General features: G+C 42.5%; 1 protein-coding gene across 1 annotated transcript in view; it reads left to right on the top strand.

Annotated features, from left to right (window-relative positions):
• Window positions 1–18870, top strand: part of LOC124015084 (regulatory-associated protein of mTOR-like) — a 201669-nt gene that overhangs the window by 2447 nt on the left and 180352 nt on the right. Inside the window, 2 exon segments of the mRNA XM_046330023.1 lie at window positions 906–1080; window positions 17156–17258. Coding sequence (XP_046185979.1) covers window positions 913–1080; window positions 17156–17258 — 271 coding nt within the window. The 5' untranslated portion in view covers window positions 906–912.

The following is an 18870-nucleotide window of genomic DNA, read 5'->3' as shown; positions in this document are numbered from 1 at the left end:
AGAAAGGCGTTGATGTTTGGTGCAACGACAGTACTTTTTTTGCGAAGGCGCTTGTTAAATCACCTGTAGGCTGTGACTCAATGATAAGTTAACAGGCACCACATCGATTATATGCAACACAGGACAAGCTAGATAAACTAGTAATATCATCAACCATGTGTACTTAACTAGTGATTATGTTAAGATTGATTTGTTTATAAGATAAGTTTAATGGTACCTAGCACCTTACCGTGGCCTTTTGCTGCACTCGCATAACAGGTAGTCAGCCTGCCACGCAGTCTCCTCGTGGAGTGCAATGTAATCGGCCATAATCGGTGTCCAAAAACACAGATTACCGAGTGTAATGAAAACTTGAAATTGGCCCTAATTAATCGGCCATTCTGATTAATCGGTCGACCTCTAGTTTATTTGATAGTTATGGTCACATTTCACTTTACGTCTGGTAAGTAGAGTTCCTAGAAAGAATACAAATGCCTTTGTTGACAGGTAACACTACGTTTTTGGTGTAGCCAGCTATATTGTGGTAGGGTTATTTAACGTCGCCAGTCACCAGAACAAATCACAACTCAGGGAGTCCAATCAATTCAGACCTCCGATGTTGAGTCCCAAAGCTAGGTGGTGGTAGTTTTTAACCCAGAGCTGCTCCTCATCTGACCGGTAGTGTGAGCTGGTCTATGGCTAACCCAATGCTGCCCAAACTTTCCTAGTCATTAGGAAGCAGAACTTAAAATGGTTGTATAGTTCAGGTCAAAAGTAGATTGCATCTGATGGATGCATGTTAAATATTTATCATATTCCTCAATGTTACACAAAAACATACTGTACAGCTATATCCTGTTATTGAATGACAAAACCTTTTTTTAACATTGACCTCAACCTGACCTCCTCTCCATCTCTTCCCTCAGGGCCCTGATGAAAATGGACTCGGAACTGCTGCTCTCGCCGGCCATATTCCTGGCTGAGGAGGAAGAGGCGGACATGAGCGACTGGAACCTGCCGCTGGCCTTCATGAAGAAACGCCACTCAGAGAAGATCGAGGGCTCCAAGGCCCTGGCCCAGAGCTGGAGGATGAAGGACAGGGTAAGAGACATCCTTAGTCCTTATGGTCCCGCTGCACCATGTCCTAAGTCTCTACGCTGGTCTACTGAACTAAGGCTTTTTAATGGTGAATGGATAAAGGCCCAACCTGTGTTGCTCATATTATGCAGTTGCACTTGGTTCTCGTTATAAGGTTAATCTTGTTCAATCTTTGAAAGTAGCTCATGAATGATGAACTGAAACTAGAGACTTTAATTTGAGACCACTGTGTGCGTTCAATATCCATAAAATATGGTTAGGTTCTACAGCTGTGCAGATCTTAAGATCTCCCCTTTTAAACAGCTGATTTTCCAGATTAAGTTCTTGTTTAATTTAACTTCATTATCACATTTGACTGAAGTAGGTCTACTTGATAATTTAATTTGACTTGCATACTTCTATCAAAGCAAAGTTGCTGTTGAACTAGCATATCGTTTGCCTTTCAGAAAGGAAACGCAGTATTTTCTGCAAAAAAAATCAATAAAAATCCATTTATTTATTTATTTAATAATTGGAAAAAAATATAAACATACAATCTACCTGCAGTGAAGTCGCTCAAGATTCACATTGCATTCAGTCATCTAACCGTCTCCAGTCCAGAGCGACCCAGGAACAACCAGGGTCAAGCAACCCGCCCATGGGCACGTTGACTTGGTGGGAGATCTGTCAAACGGGGACAACAGAAAGAAAACAACAATGCAAAAATAAGACATCAAGGACAACAAAAATCAAAACAGCAAGGCCAACTGTATACATTACAGTGCATGTGTGGCACTATTTACATGTGTGTGTGTGTTTTGAATGTGAGTGTGTGTATATACATGTGTACAAGCACTTGTGCAGCCTCAGGCAAACAGTCAATGGATTTAATAGTGTTGCCCTTCAGGGTCATTCAAACTGTCTTTTTGTTTGGTTTATTATGACTCATTCTATCCCCCGCCCAGCACCTCCACTTCCGCTTGTCTCCAATTCCACATCCCAACCCTCAGCTTCCCTCAGCCCATCCAACCTATCTCTGCTGGCCACCCTCTTCGGATTTCTATGTGCCGTAGCTCTTTCACATCAAATTTTATTGGTCACATACACATTGTTATCAGATGTTAATGTGAGTGTAGCGAAGTGCTTGTACTAGTTCCGACCATGCAGTAATATCTAACAAGTAATCTTACAAATTCACAACTACCTTATACACGCATGTAAAGGGATGAATAAGAATATGTACATATAAATATATGGATGAGCAATGGATGTGTGGCATAGGCAAGATGCAGTAGATGGTATAGAATACAGTATATACATATGGGATGAGTAATGTAGGATATGTAAATATTATTCAAGTGACGTTATTTAAAGTGACTAGTGATACCTTTATTAAGTCCATATATTAAAGTGGCCAGAGATATGAGTCTGTATGTTGGCAGCAGCCTCTCTGTTAGTGATCGCTGTTTAGCAGTCTGATGGCCTTGAGATAGCTGTTTTTCACTCTCTCGGTCTTAGCTTTGATGCACCTGTACTGACCTTGCCTTCTGGATGGTAGTGTCTTGGGTGGTTGTTGTTTTAAAAAATATTTTTGGCCTTCCTGTGACATCGGGTGCTGTAGGTGTCCTGGAGGGCAGGTAGTTTGCCCCCGTGATGCATTGGCAGACCGCACCACCCTCTGGAGAGACCTGTGGTTGCACCTTCACCACTCTGTGTGGGTGGACGATTTCAGTTTGTCAGTTTGTCCGTGATGTGCGCACAGAGGAACTTGAAGCTTTCCACCTTCTCCACTACTGTCGGATGGGCGGGTGCTCCCTCTCCTTTTTCCTGAAGTCCACGATCATCTCCTTTGTTTTGTTGACGTTGAGTGTGAGGTTATTCTCTGGACACCACACTCCGAGAGCCCTCACCTCCTCCCTGTAGGCCGTCTCGTCGTTGTTGGTAATCAGGCCTACCACTGTAGTGTCGTCTGCAAACTCGATGATTGAGTTTGAAGTGTGCATGGCCACGCAGTCATGGGTGAACAGGAGGTATGGGAGAGTGCTGTGAGCACACCCTTGTGGGGCCCCAGTGTTGAAGATCAGCGAGGTGGAGATGTTGTTTCCTGCTTTCACCACCTGGGGGCGGCCCGTCAAAGTCCAGGACCGAGTTGCACAGGGCGGGGTTGAGACCCAAGGCCTCCAGTTTGATGAGTTTGGAGGGTACTATGGTGTTGAATGCTGAGCTGTAGTCAATGAACAGCATTCTTACATAGGTATTCCTCTTGTCCAGATGGTACAGGGCAGTGTGATGGCGATTGCATCGTCAGTGGACCTATTGGGGCGGTAAGCGAATTGTATTGGGTGTTGAATAGTCTCAAAGCACTTCATGATGACAGAAGTGAGTACAACGGGGCGATAGTTATTTAGTTCATTTGCCTTAGCTTTCTTGGAAACAGGAACAATGGTGGCCATCTTGAAGCATGTGGGGACAGCAGACTGTGATAGGGATTGGTTGAATATGTCCGTAAACACACCAGCCAACTGGTCTGCGCATGCTCTAAGGACGCGGCTAGGGATGCCGTCTGGGCCGGCAGCCTTGCGAGGGTTAACACATTTAAAGGTTTTACTCACGTTGGCTACAGAGGAGAGCCCACAGGCTTTGGTAGCGGGCCGTGTCAGTGGCACTGTGTTGTCCTCAATGCGAGCAAAGAAGTTTAATTTGTCTGACAGCAAGACGGGGCTGGTTTTCGTTTTTGTATCCTTGATTGACTGTAGACCCTGCCACGCATGTCTCGTGTGTGAGCTGTTGAATTGCGACGACTTTCTCTATACTGACGCTTGTTTGATTGCCTTGCAAGAGGGAATAGCTGCACTGTTTGTATTCGGTCATGTTTCCAGTCACCTTGCCATGATTACAAGCGCTCACTCACCGAGTCAGTGTATACATCAATGTTGTTGTTTGAGGCTATCCGGAACATATCCCAGTCCACGTGATCGAAGCAATCTTGATGCATGGAATCCGATTGATCAGACCAGGGTTGTATAGACCTGCTCACTGGCGTTTCCTGTTTGTGGTGTCTGTCTATAAGCTGGGAGCAACAGAATGGTGTCGTGGTCAGATTTGCCGAAGGGAGGGCGGGGGAGGGTTTTGTATGCATCGCGGAAGTTAGAGAAGCAATGATCCAGAATGCTAGCAGCTCGTGTCGCGCATTCGATATGCTGATATAATTTAAGGAGTCTTGTTCTCAGGTTTGCTTTGTAAACTCCCCATCTAGAATAAATGCAGCCTCAGGGTGTATGGTTTCCAGTTTACATAGAGTCCAGTGAAGTTCTTTCAGGGCCGTCGAGGTATCTGCTTGGGGGGGATATCCACGGCTGTGACTATAATCGAAGATAATTCTCTTGGAAGATAATGTGGTCGGCATTTGATTGTAAGGAATTCTAGGTCAGGTGAACAGAAGGACTTGAGTTCCTGTATGTTGTTGTGATTACACCATGAGTCGTTAATCATAAGGCATACACCCTCGCCCTTCTTTTTACCAGAGAGATGTTTGTTTCTGTCGGCGCGATGCATAAAGAAACCGGGTGGCTGTACCGACTCTGACAACATATCCCGAGTGAGCCATGTTTCTGTTAAACAGAGAATTTTACAATCTCTGATGTCTCTCTGGAAGGCAATTTGTGCCCTAATTTCGTCCACCTTGTTATCTAGAGATTGGACATTGGCAAATAATATGCTCGGAAGCGGCGGATGGTGTGCTTGCCTTCTGAGTCTGACCAGTAGGCCGCTCCTTCTGCCTCTCCCGCGGCAACCGCGTTGTTTTGGATCGGCCTCTGGGATAAGATCCCATGTCCAGGGTGGTGGTCCGAGCAAAGGATCCGCTTCTGGAAAGTCGTATTCCTGGTTGTAATGTTGGTAAGTTGACATCGCTTTTGTATCCAAAAGTTTCTTCCCAGCTGTATGTAATAACACTTGAGAATTTCTGGGCTAACAATGTAAGAAATAATACATAAAGTAATACATAAGGAAAACAAATAACTGCATAGTGTTCTAAGGACCTGAAGCGAGGCGACCATCTCTGTCGGCGCCCATCTTTCAACTATGCTGTGATGTTTAACATACAATTTGAATCGATCTAATCGAATAGAATCCGCAGATTGTGAGTTGAAGATGATAAAATGCTTTTACTAAGAGTATATTAGTAATCGACTGACCAGGTCTCTCCAGATCTCCCAACAATGCTATTTCTAGGGTCAATTTTAGATGAATGTTATGCTTTTTCATCCATTCCTGAACCTGAGACTAGAAACAGGCTACTTGATGGTCTATTGATTCAGTATCCTCACAACAAAATCTACAGAGCTACGATAATTGTATGCCTTAAATATTCAACATTTTGCCGGTGGCAAGAATTCTGTACAATCTTTTTAGCTGAAAGGCACACATTCTTGAAACTTACATTGTTTTATATATCAACTCATACACCCTGTGCCATGGAATTGGTACATCAAAAATCTTTTCCCGACTGTCTTGCACTCTGTATGGCAGAAACATCTTGATATAACATTATCATCGGGGTCTACTGCTTTAGAAAAGACCACAATTTGTTCTGCAGCGAGACTTCCACATTAAACCTAGTTAAGGTTAGCCTTCGTCTGTATTGTTCCCAATATGTAGGAATTCATTATTACTCTGCTTTAGGCCAATCCTAGGTGCTTTTGCAGTGGAATTTCAATGCTTTCTCTAGTAAATGGTGACAGTGGGATTTCTGTGTTTCTATTACACCTGCCAGGGCTTATATGAAAGGTGCTGTTAGATTCCGGTAGTATTCGATACCTGATTGTTTCATAGATTCTGTTATGGATAGCTATGCCGTCAATAATGCCAAGTGTCACATTGCCATATGGTACGCCGGCTGATTTAGTATCCTTATTGGCTAGACATTCACCCAAATGACATTAATACACGCTAATATGACAGAATTAGGCTTCTACACTGTGCTTCAGGCGCAGAATTATTTTGTAACCATAAAACATTCATTCATATATTCATTCCAAAACAGGAGACATTCCTGGGGTAAGACAAAGGGACGTTCTTTCTCTAACACAGCTAGAAAATATGCCTAAATAATTCAGGCTAGTTTATGTTCTCTACAAGGAATACGTTGTTTGGCTTCAATTAATTAGATTTCTGTGCCCCTTTTGATTGTGTATGGCCTACGGCAGGTTTCCCCAACTGGCGTCTCCCCTATGGGTGATTGACATTTTTTAAATATACTTTTTTATTGTTGGACATTAGACTACATTTAAAAACAAAAATCTGTTCTAAAGTATTCCCACACATAATATGTGATCGTATGCAAATGTAAGCAAGGTTTGATTTTGTTTTATTCAAATATCTTTGGGCTTACGGTCAATATGCTGTCTACAAATTATGTTCCAGCCCCCTGACCATCCGCTCAAGAAAAAGAAAAAATCGGCCTGTGGGTGAATCGACTTAATGGTCCCTGGCCTACTGTTATTTACTACAGGGTGATTTACAGTGCCCTCCTGAATTATTGGCACCCTATGTAAGTATGAACAAAATATGCTGTGAACAAAATATAATTGTTTCTGCTTGGTCTGACTCAAAATATATCAATCTAACCTTTAACAATTTTAACTCAAAATAAAAAGAATTTGTCAGCAAGAAATACTTATTTTATTCAAAAACATGCATGTCACAATTATTGGCAATCCTGTGTTTAGTACGTTGTCCCTTTTCAAAGATAACTGTTCTGAGTCGTCTCCTATAATGTTTGATGAGGTGGGAGAACACACAGGAAAGGATTTGAGACCATTCTTCCATAGAGAAACTCTCTAGATCCTTCAGAGTCCTTGGTCCTTGCTTGTGGACTCTTCAGCTCACCCAAGAGGTTTTGAATTGGGTTTAGGTCAATGGTCAGTGAACAATTTTCCTTTGGATTTGGGGGTATGCTTTGGATCGTTGTCCTGCTGGAAGATCCAATGACGACCCAGTTTTAGCCTCCTGGTAGAGGCAGACAGGTTTTGGACTAAAATCTCCTGGTACTTGGAGTCCATGATGCCATGTATCCTAACAAGGTTCCCAGGGTCTTTGAAAGTTAAACAGTGCCTCATCATCACAGATCCACCAGCAAACTTCACACTGGGGATTAGGTTATTTTCTGCACGACTCTTTCTTACATCAAACCCACCTCTGGTGTTTATTGACAAAAAGCTCCATTGTATTTTCATTAGACCATAGAACCTGGTTCCAATGACATTTAGCAAATTCCAGGGGCTTACGTTTGTGGTTTGGTGACAGAGGAGGCTTTTTTCTGGCAGCCCTTCCAAATAACTTGTTGGCATGGAGGTGGTGTTTCACTTGTAGCTTTGGAGACTTGATGTAACCAACTTTTGAAATTCTCCAACTGTGGTCCTTGGGCAACAAAAAAATCCCCTTGAGCCATCCTTCTCACTGTGCGTGGGGACAAAATACACTTGTCATGACTTTCCCTCTTGGGTGAGCCAGATAAGGCCCACCCCTCCCACTCTGCAGAAATGGAAGTTAAAAATCCCTTTGTTACCACAGAGAGGGACTTTGCAGTACTGTAACAACATAAAACGGTTGGACATTTTCAACACCAAGAATGTTGGATTTGGTCGGGAGGGACTTAAAGAACAATTATGTCAGATCATTTGTTGTGTCATTAAGGGCAGTATAACCAAATAACGGTAACTCTACAAACATCCCAGTTATCTGACACGTTGATATGGTTAGACTACAGACGGTGTGAAGCGGTGGCTACACGGCTGAGAAATAGTTTAAAACTAAAGACCATCGGGACCGCCTTTGTGAGCTGAAAGGTACAAAATGGTTAGAAACTCTGAAACTCTCTCAAACACCACACAGGAACATTGTCTGCAGCTCTTTATGCACTGTTAGCCTAGGAAACTTGAGCGAAGATGTGAGACAAATAACAATTTCCTCTCACCGCTATAGGTACCTCTAGGGTATCTATTCTAAACAGAGAGACTGATAAGGCCCGCTGAACACCGCGTGGTACACCTCTGGAACTTTCGTTCTAACAGACACTCCGAGACAAACCTACTACAACTACAAAGGACATGGCAACTTCTGGTGGACCACCAGAGACTTACACAACCAGAGACTTTCTGATGAACTACTCGCCACAGACTGATCGAGTGATTTCAACAGAGCGAGACGACAGACCTACAAGCGTAAATATGTACTTTGCATTTATATATCCAAATGAGCGCTTGTTAGGTTGCTAAATATCCATTTACGATGAGCGTATTATTCCACTGTATGTACGATAGTTGAATTCCTTTGGCTCTCGTCCCGCTCTTACGTTCCCCACCCCCTTTCATTGTAACAAGCCATCATATCGGGTTAGTCCACTAGGGACTTCATTGCATCATGTTAGTAACCAATGAATAATCTATCCTGTGTTTGTCATTCTGTGTGATTAGTTAGTTAATAAATAAATAATTAAGCCAATTTGTGTTGCTGATTCATCATGGAGAGTAGGGTTTGTGCTGATTTATAGGATATTACGGTGTTCAGAATGAGACTGAGGTAATGATGTTTAATGGATGACTGGTATAACGACATATTGACATCTTTAGAGTTAATTTGGGAAACGTTAACTCGTTAAATAAACTTTTCCTGTGGTGTCCCAGATTACTACTTAATTAATTGTTATGATTAATCAAGTAATACTTGAACGTGGTATGTAATTATTTTATTTAAAAAATCGTCATTGCATTAATGGTACCAACGTCACAACACTTGCGTCCTCTTCCAGGCAGGTTCATCACAGCTCCAGTTGTTAAACATTTATTAATTATTGCCCTAATAGTGGAGATGAGTATTTTCACGTGTGTAGCTGTCTTTTTATAGCCATTGCCTGATTTTGTGAACGTCAACAACCTTTTTAATTTAATTTTTGTCATCTTTGGACATTCTGATGTTGATGGATGACTAAGGGAGTTTAGCATGTGTGTCACCTTGTACCCCAGTGAACCAGGAAGTCATGGATGACTCACATTAACTTTTTAAAAAGGAAAATCTTAATTGGAATATACATAAACTTGATTTTGTTTCTAAGAATTACTAGGGGTGCCAATAACTGACACGCATGTTTTTGAATAAAATAATTCTTTATTTTAGATTTTTCTTTGAACAATGTTAACTCAAAGCTTAGATTCATATGATATTTTCTGTAAGATTAAGCTGATAATCAACAATGACATTTTTTTCAGAGCCATTTTTGTTCATATTTACCTAGGGTGCCAATAATTCAGGAGGGTACTGTAGATTGACAGTGATGGATAATGATAAGGGTGGTACTAGTGCCCCTTTTGGTTTTGTATCTAAAGAATTGAAGCTGTTGAGAGGAGTGGCTTGTGAAGGGGTTATCAAGTGGCCCATAAACTATGTGCTGCATCGTGGAAAATCGGCAGAATCATGGCCAGCTAGCTATTACACTATAGATAATGTTGGGCTATCTCAGGATGAGAGGTGGCAGGCTGCCCAATTACAAGGCCCATTGGTCAAGGTGGAGTCCGGTCCCTGTGGAGATGTCTGTAATTGAGTTGTGACCATGTCGATGTGGGTGGTGAGCACATGAAGCAAAGCGGCTTGTGTGTGTGTACACCTGCTAGTATAGTGCAAGTGTGTGAATGATTCCGATGCAGGATAGTTTCTGCAGGCCTATCATGGTCGGCGAGTTGTTGCTCCGAATGCTACAAACTTTGGCTCCGTTTTGTGCTTGTTTAATGCTGCCGTTGTGTGTTAGTGCTACTGGGCTTTATGGGATAGCTATGTTATTTATGGTACCCAAAATAGTCATGGGTTTGCCTCTGTCCTTTTGATGTCCATGTCAGGGATAGAGGTTGGGATAGAGTCCTCTGAAAGGATCCATTATAACACTGAATGACATTCAGGTTCAATGACATGGCGCAGTGTGACAAACCAACCCTAACCCCAAAGTACACTGTTAGTAGACCTGACTCATTGAGGAGAACCCCAACGGTTCCTTATTAGATGTTTATGGCTCGCTCACCCCCCGGCCTGAACTGGGACTATAGAGTGAGCTGTTCGTGGATGAGCAGTGGCTCACTGGAGTGAGGGAGAGAGAGAGAGAGAGAGAGGCTAGATAGAGTAAACCAGGTCGTATAGCGGATATCAGGGTGAGGGTTAGGATGTCAGGGTTCTGTCAATCAGAGCTAGTCATTTGAAATCAATGCAGTTGAGCACTTTAGTGCTTCAATGAACCAACCACCTCCGCATACTCTAAAGTACTGGCTTTCCAACAATGATTTCCACACATCCTCAAAAGAACGCTGCAATATCAAGCCCACAAATTGCAGTTATTGGCTTTCTGCTGGGCTAGCTTCCTCCATCTTTGCCATTGTTTTCATCCTGCAAAAAGATCTTGGTTCGCTATGCAAAATGACTATATAATCTCCATGATAACCAGTGTATCTTCTTCAGGAGAGCAGTAAATCCAGGCTGAATAGCAGTCTGATCCAGACTTTGACGTGAATATGGTCTGATCTGTATCGAAAGGACACATGAATGCAGGGATGAGCAGTTGGATGTAATTCCTACCCTGTATTTGTTGTTGTCCTATTTCTTACGTTTTGACGACGACGTTACCTCTATAGCAACTCTATTGAAATCAGCAGTCGCTGTGGCCTTTGAGGAACACTATTGTGTGTGTGTGTGTGTGTGTGTGTGTGTGTTGTTGGAGACCGGTGTGTGTGTGTCGTCTTTAAACTGGTAATTGAGTTTGGTAACTCCCCCTCTCTGCCATTCCCTCCCTCCCTCCGATCCAGCACCTCGGCCCATACGGATCAATGGCCAGTGACTATTCAATTTGCTAGTCCTGCTATAAATTTAAGGCTTTTTAAACAGAGGGAGCATTGATCTCCCCAGTGCCAGGGCAAGGCCTAGTAGGCTGGAAGGCCTTGGGGATTGTTGCATCAGCTTGGGCCACTCACTTTATTGCCAGCAGGACACACATTAGGGCACAGTCTCACTCTAATACATGTACATTGTCACAAACCCTTGGAATCTGTCTGGAAGTTTCTGTGTTTTCCATCGGTCATGGATAGCCAAATATAGTTAAGTACCAGTGCCATTCACCTGTATGATAGTGAGCATTGTGAACAAGTCCAAAAAAACAGATTGAACCGAAGTCCGCAACAGCTTTCACCCTACTCCCCTGTTATCGCTCTCTTCCCCCACTGCGCTGCTCCGAACAGGATTTGTGGGATTATTAGAAATCCATGAGGTCCAGGAGACATATATTAAAATGTCATTTTGTTTAGGCTTTCCTTCAGATTAATGTTAACAATCAAGGAGGGCCACCCTCTTCAAAAGAAGTCCGTTGTTATGGAGGATCAGAGCCTCTCCCCCGGGGGGCAAGACTTAGCCTCCACCTCTTCATTCCCTTTGTCTTTCCCTTTTCTCCTCCTCTCCTGTTCAATGACCATCTTCTATATTTTAAACACAGAACAGCTTCAAGTGAATTAAAGCTCCACGCTTTTTAGTACTGAGCTTGCTACAACACGTATAGATTCTAGGCCAGATTCTCTTCGTTTGTGGTTTCTGTGCTGGCTTGTAGCCCTCTGCTACTAAATGAGCTTACCCAAATCCAATAGTCATTTCATTATTTCGGTGGCTAAAAACCGCCGCAAAATATTAAAGAACCTGTCTCAAGCCAAGCATGTTACTCTGCACAAGGCAAGCATCTTTGTTTTGTCCCAAATGGCACCTCTACGCAGACAACACCATTCTGTATACTTCTGGTCCTTATTTGGACACTGTGTTAACTAATCTCCAGACGAGCTTCAATGCCATACAACTCTCCTTCCGTGGCCTCCAACTGCTCTTCAGTGCAAGTAAAACTAAATGCATGCTCTTCAACCGGTCGCTGCCTGCACCTGCACCTGCCCGCCCGTCCAACATCACTACTCTGGACAGTTCTGACTTAGAATATGTGGACAGCTACAAATACCTGGGTGTCTGGTTAGACTGTAAACTCTCCTTCCAGACTCCCATTAAGCATCTCTAATCCAAAATTAAATCTAGGATTGGCTTCCTATTTCGCAACAAAGCATCCTTCACTCATGCTGCCAAACATACCCTCGTAAAACTGACTATCCTACTGATCCTTGACTTTGGCGATGTCATTTACAAAATAGCCTCCAACACTCTCCACAGCAAATTGGATGCAGTATATCACAGTGTTGTCCGTTTTGTCACGAAAGCCCCATATACTACCCACCACTGCAACCTGTATTCTCTCGTCGTCTGGCCCTCGCTTCATATTTGTCGCCAAACCCACTGGCTCCAGGTCATCTATGTCTTTGCTAGGTAAAGCCCCACCTTATCTCAGCTCACTGGTTACCATAGCAGCACCCATCCATAGCACGCACTCCAGCAGGTATATTTCACTGGTCACCCCCAAAGCCAACACCTCCTTTGGCCGCCTTTCCTTCCAGATCTCTGCTGCCAATGACTGGAACGAATTGCAAAAATCACTGAAGTTGGAGACTCATATCTCCCGCACCAGCTGTCAGAGCAGCTCCATAGATCACTGCACCTGTAGATGGCCCATCTGTAAATAGCTCATCCAACTTCCTCATCCCCATACTGTTATTTATTTTGCTCCTTTGCACCCCAGTATCTCTACTTGCACACTCATCTTCTGCACATCTATCACTCCAGTGTTTAATTTGCCATACTGAAATAATTTTGCCAATATGGTCTATTTATTGCCTTACTACATCCCTTATCCTACCTCATTTGCACACACTCTATATTGACTGTATGTCTGTTTATTCCATGTGTAACTGTGTTTGTGCCACACTGCTTTGCTTTATCTTGGCCAGGTCGCAGTTGTAAATGAGAACTTGTTCTCAACTGGCCTACCCAGGTTAAATAAAGGTGAAATCAAAATGCTAAATGTCCGGTATAGTGAACTACTTTTGACCAGGGCCCATAGGGGTGCTGCACGTATGTCTCCTGTTGGAATGTATGCTATAAGTAGGGAGACAATGGACTTCTCCACCGACGTGAGAAATGAATGGGATTCAATGAATGGGAGCCAACATCTGGCTGCTGTCAAACCTAAATGTCACATTAGCCTATTATGAATCCAAAATCTAAATTCTACCTCCCCATGTGTCTCAATTATCATATTTCTTTTGATGCTAATTTGTCGTTTTAGTCTCTCACATATGATGTTGGGAAACAAATAATTTCATTAGGGTTATTTTATTGTGATGGTAATCACTTTAGTTTCCCGTGCCAGGCTGCAGTAATGTTGCTGGTGAAGTAGTATGGTGCTGAACAGCACCAAGTCAGGACCGAACGTCTGGCATGAATGTGCCTCTCCTTTAAAACTGATCTACAGTTGATTTGTGTGTGGGTTGGTGGGTGGTGCGTGACTGGGTGTGGGTAAACAGTTTGAAAGCCAGGACCCGCTTTTGGTGCTTGACTGTAAACAGTGTTGGTGCTTTTGTGGGTAGCTATGCCATCTTCAGTTTGACCAAACAACACAAAGACACTGGAAGAATAATTGCAGTCACAAATGCTGACGGTTGTTTTCAAGTTCATTGCAGTTAGTGCACTCCTTCTCAATTGTGGCCATAACTATTGTGTGTAAAAATAGGAAAGAAGATATTTGCCATCTCCCCCCAGAAATTCAGCACATTTACTGTTTTCCAGGGATTGCTTTAAAACCTGCACTCTGTAGACTGGGTGTGTCAGAAATGGCACCCTATTCCCTATATAGTACACTGGTTTTGATCAGAGCTCAATGGGATGCAGCTTTTGTAGATTCTTTGACGCAGGGCTGAAAACTCCTCCAGGCGTGTTGTCATTTCAGCTATAGTATCTTTAAAGGGCACATCCCAACTGACTTATCCCTCCCTGGGGTCAATGTATAAGAAAGCGGTCATGTCTACCTGAGGTTAGTGTAGTGAAAGTAAAGCCTCTTGGTGAGGGATCCTATGGGACAGAGACGTGGATTCCCATCTACACTCCTATGGGTTTGATTAGAGTTGGCACCACAACGTTGTGGGAAATGAAATGCCACGAGGCTCTTTCCCCCTCTCAGCTTTGCACACTCCGCAAGCTCCTCCTGCGCTTTTGAGTTTCATCTGAGACCTACCTGCGTCTTTTGTTGTCTCCTGTATCTTGACCTCTACTTCCGTCTCTGCTTTGTGTGTGTGTGTGTGTGTGTGTGTGTCCGACCGTGAAAAAAAATCTTGGTTGATACTATCTTCAGTGATTTTTAACATTTTGATCTAATGCTTGCTTCATTGATAGTACGTGCAGTTGAAATTTGGTCATAGAACTTTCCGTAGGGACGAAATGACATATTTTCCTGATGTTGAAATCAGGTACATTTTTGGGTCTGAATGAAAGTTGAAAATATGCATTTACATTTACATTTGTTGAAAATATGTATTTTTTTGGTGACTCATTCTATACCCAAATTTGAACTGCACATACATTCTCAATGTATTAAGCATTCTGTCACACTAATACATTTGAAATCTGTTTAATAAAGGAAAGAGGCGCCAACTGATTGCAACATAATATGTATTATTGCTCCCATCTGTCCCATGCACTTCTGTTCATTTTTCAAAAGCTTTTAAATTGGCAGCGATGTTCAAGGAGTCAAACCAACAGACCACTTCAACAACATTCTCAGTAACTGTTACAGAAATATATTTATTCTTACTGACTGATATGTTGTTTATCTACCTTAGTTGAATGCACTGACTGTCAGTCGATCTGGATAAGAGCGTCTGCTGAATGACCAAAATCTCCAGAAAATCTGTCTTTTCACCTTTCATTCAGAACCTTAAATTTGCCTTAAAAAAAAAAATGTATAGACCTATTTAAAAAATAAATCTTACTGGGTGATGTCATTGGGAAAATTTGCATGGAAAATCTCCCTGGTCCCTAAACGTCTTCGCTCCTTGAGAGAAGCAGAAATGAAAGAACTTTATTTAGTATTCTAGAGCATCAAGTAATGACAAAGAGAAGCTTTGTAATTATAGACGAGTTGACTAACAAATAACCGACCTAATGTCAGAAATTATAAGCAGAAAAATATCTAAATGAGTCTTCACTTTAATAATAATTTAAAAAATTATCCTGTATCCCCTGTCAAAAAAAAAGAACTGATGTCCCGGGGGCAATTAGGAATATTATTTTTATTCATGGGTACAGGGATTCTCATGAGTGGAATGTCAAAGCTGCATGTAAAACAGCTTATCCTGAAATAATAATTGGGATTGGGCTATTATTCAGAATACTCTGCGCATAGGAATGTGGTCACTGACGTCAGCTTGCTCATTGACTATTACTCAGGCGTTGAGAAAACATGCACCCAGCTAGTAACACAAGGTTAGTAGCTCCTCAAGTAAAAATCAGTGCAGGGTTTGACTGCCCTCTCTGTTCTAGCCTCTCGTTCTCTGTCTGTGTATGTCCATATGTGCCCCAGTGGATCAGTCTGTGTTCAGGTGCAACATGTTTACCTGACCCTGTTTCCTGTCCCCCTGGGCCTCTTCTCTATCAGACCAGTCTACACTACAGTAAACTACCTGGTAGGAGCAGTAGCTACAGAACTCTGCTAACCACCATAGATCAGGCACATATTTAATTCAATACCCTGCAATGAGCTTCGGCCTTTCTGTTCGTCAGCTGCAGAGTTCCATTAACTTCAGTTATCCAGGCGAACATTCAATTAAATGCACTTCAATAGACCTTTCTTGGAAAGTCCTTGGGAGACAAATCAATCACCAGTAAATGTGATCTTTCTTTCCGCTGTATCATATACGATATCTGGGCAAGGTTTATATACGGAGTCGTGACTGTTAAAAACAAAGAATGTTTTCTACATTTTAAAATATCTATTTTTATTACAGAAAGCACTGAATCGTGACTCGTTTCGGGAGTCGTGACAGTCTACAGACTTCAAAGAGAAGTTGAAGTTCTTCGCTCTTCAAGCAGAAGCCGTTTGGTGTGTTCTCTATAGTCTAGTGCTTGGCATAGTGTTGGATCCAGCCTCAGTCTTGTTTTTGGACAACATGGCGCTTCACTCTCCAGATCAGGTCGGCAGCACTGTGGTTCAGAATTGCAAAGTCACTATGCCAACTAGACACACCTGCCAATGGAGCCATGCCAGAGGGCAAGGTCAAAATAGTGTGTATGGCTGTCCAAAAAATCAATCTCACCCCAGGACACCTCAAGGAATGAAAAATACAAATAAACGCAGGAGCACTATTTCTTGATATTTGAAGGACAAACAGGGGGCTGACGTTTTGGCGTGTCAGGCGCCTGCGGGGAGCTTGTGTGTGTGTGGGTACAAATAAAGGCCAAACACATCACTGATGTGTGCTCTCCTTCAGTGTGGAACTCAGCTTGCAACGGAGTCATTTTGCATGCCGAACAACCCCAGGCAAAATGTCAGTAGCCTAGTCAAACTGAGCACCGTGCCCAGCTTCGCCTGGTAGGCTGCCTGTGCCTGATCTTGCACATCCGCACGGCACCTTCGGCATTCAAATGCTAAAACGGCTTGTGTGATATTACGCTGTTAGTTGAGTGACAACCTATGTCATTTACTAGGTTATTATCTATGCGCTGTTGAAAATGATGTTTTACCGGAATAAAAGTAAACTACCCGAGGAAGGTTCATTAGCGGGTGATTCTGATTTCAGTACCAAAGTGGGAGAACAAAAAAAACGTAGGCTACATTGCCTCCCCCCAGATACGTATTGAATCGTCTTGAAAGGAAGAGATGCACATCTGATATTAATATGAAGGATAATCTAGAGGCTGACGTTGTCAGATGCCTGCCTCAGAGCCATTTAGTGTGTGTGTGGACTCGAGTCCGAGCCCCTCTATGAACTGTGAAATATTAACGTCCTTCACCCAAATAATGTAAATAAACAGGGTCTCTCTTCACACTTATATACAGAGTATTTATTGGGATTATATCTCATATAAACAAAGTGTGTATTGGGAAGCATGTGTATTCACTTCTGTCTTGCTCTCTCTGTCTCTCCAGATGAAGACAGTGAGTGTGGCCCTGGTGTTGTGTCTCAACGTGGGCGTGGACCCTCCTGACGTGGTCAAGACGTCACCCTGCGCCAGACTGGAGTGCTGGATCGGTAAGAACACACACACGCAAAACCTGTTCCATACTCAACTCACACACAAATAATTCATGATAATAAAGCCATTATTAAGACATACCCATGGGAAACATTGGCTTTCTTCTAATGTGTCCAACCTTTTCCCCAACCCATGTTGCCTTGATAGTATTTCCTGAACTCCTCTAGTTGATGTTCCGGGCGCTGAAAAAACTGCGTATCCACTATAACCCCGTCAGTGAGCATTATGCGACCTCAGCATTCGAAAACATTATATTCGATGCACTTCCAGAAGGACTTATTTGCGGTGTCATTTCCGTCTGTAGATGTAGCCTTCATGCGCCAGGATATTTTTGGGAAGAACGAAGAGGATAAATTCGGTTTCCATTGCTTGTCAGGGACACCACCACATTCTTGGATAAGTGAGTGCCCCTGGAAAGTTGGTGGACTAGACTTTCCTCCTCGTATTGCAGGCTTACTAGCTGTGTATTCATTCACTCATTTGTCTCACCCACAAATACCATGATTTGCCGGTACCTTGTCTGTCCTTGGTTTTCAGGGCTGAGCCCCTGGTTATGAATCTCTGGTGACTTCCCTGTTGCTTGTTCTGACCTCCAAGAATAATGAATGCTGAGGGTAGCAGTGCAAGATCTTTTAAAGCAGAATATTTGTATTATTAGCAAATGAACGATTTGCAATTAGATTGCTGGACAATCAAAGCCATCCATCCAACACATTTATTCCGATCTGGATAGTTGATAGATTGTGCCTAGTTATTGTCCATTAACAGCATACATTTGCATTCATTCTCTTAAGTAGCCAATTATTCTTCTTGTCTAATGTATAGTCTACTGTACTCTGTCTGTTTGGACTGTCTGCATGTCTTGGTGAGAATCTTAAGTTAATAAAATACTATAATAGCATTCTTTAGTTTGTGCTTATTATTCATTATTATAATTATTCCTCGGGGGGGACTTGTCTGGGGGACACCTAAAGCTAATTTCCTGCATTTTACACAATCCAATTTGCAGTCTCTATTTAGAACAAAAAATAAGCAAAAATGCCCTCAGTCGCCACGCTAGGTAAGAGATCATTATTAAATATGTTAGTGATTAATAAGACTGAACTAAATCTAAGGTGATTCAGTAATAAATATTGTGTTGCACCTTCAACCAATAGCCTAACAAAAGAGCAACTCGTGAATAAAATACAAAGACTTTTGATTGTTTTTATTAAGTGTGCTATATCAAAATCCGCTATATCAAATTTCAGCCAGACCAGCCAGAGCCGCCTTACTCAACTCTCTCCCAACACAATCATACCTTTTTGTTTATTTTGATTCCCAAGGGAAAGAACACACAAAAAACACACCCCACTAAATTTGAGGATGTTAGTGAAACTTTCGGGATTGGTTTCGGGTGTGTTAGGCCAAGGACATTGCCTAAATGGGTATATCCCCTGACGTGGGCATGTTTTCAGTATAGACTCCTTTAGTCGTACTGTATTCCATTAAAGCCATCCAGACCCTGTAAACGTTTTTTAGTATGCCCTTAATCTGGTAATAAATGAAATCTAGTGATGCATAACTTGACATTGTGGGAGGATAACCAACCTTCCAATTAATGGCAAT

The sequence above is a fragment of the Oncorhynchus gorbuscha genome, linkage group LG26 (assembly GCF_021184085.1).
Source record: "Oncorhynchus gorbuscha isolate QuinsamMale2020 ecotype Even-year linkage group LG26, OgorEven_v1.0, whole genome shotgun sequence".
NCBI lineage: Eukaryota > Metazoa > Chordata > Actinopteri > Salmoniformes > Salmonidae > Oncorhynchus > Oncorhynchus gorbuscha.
This window is presented reverse-complemented; position numbering and strand designations above follow the sequence as displayed.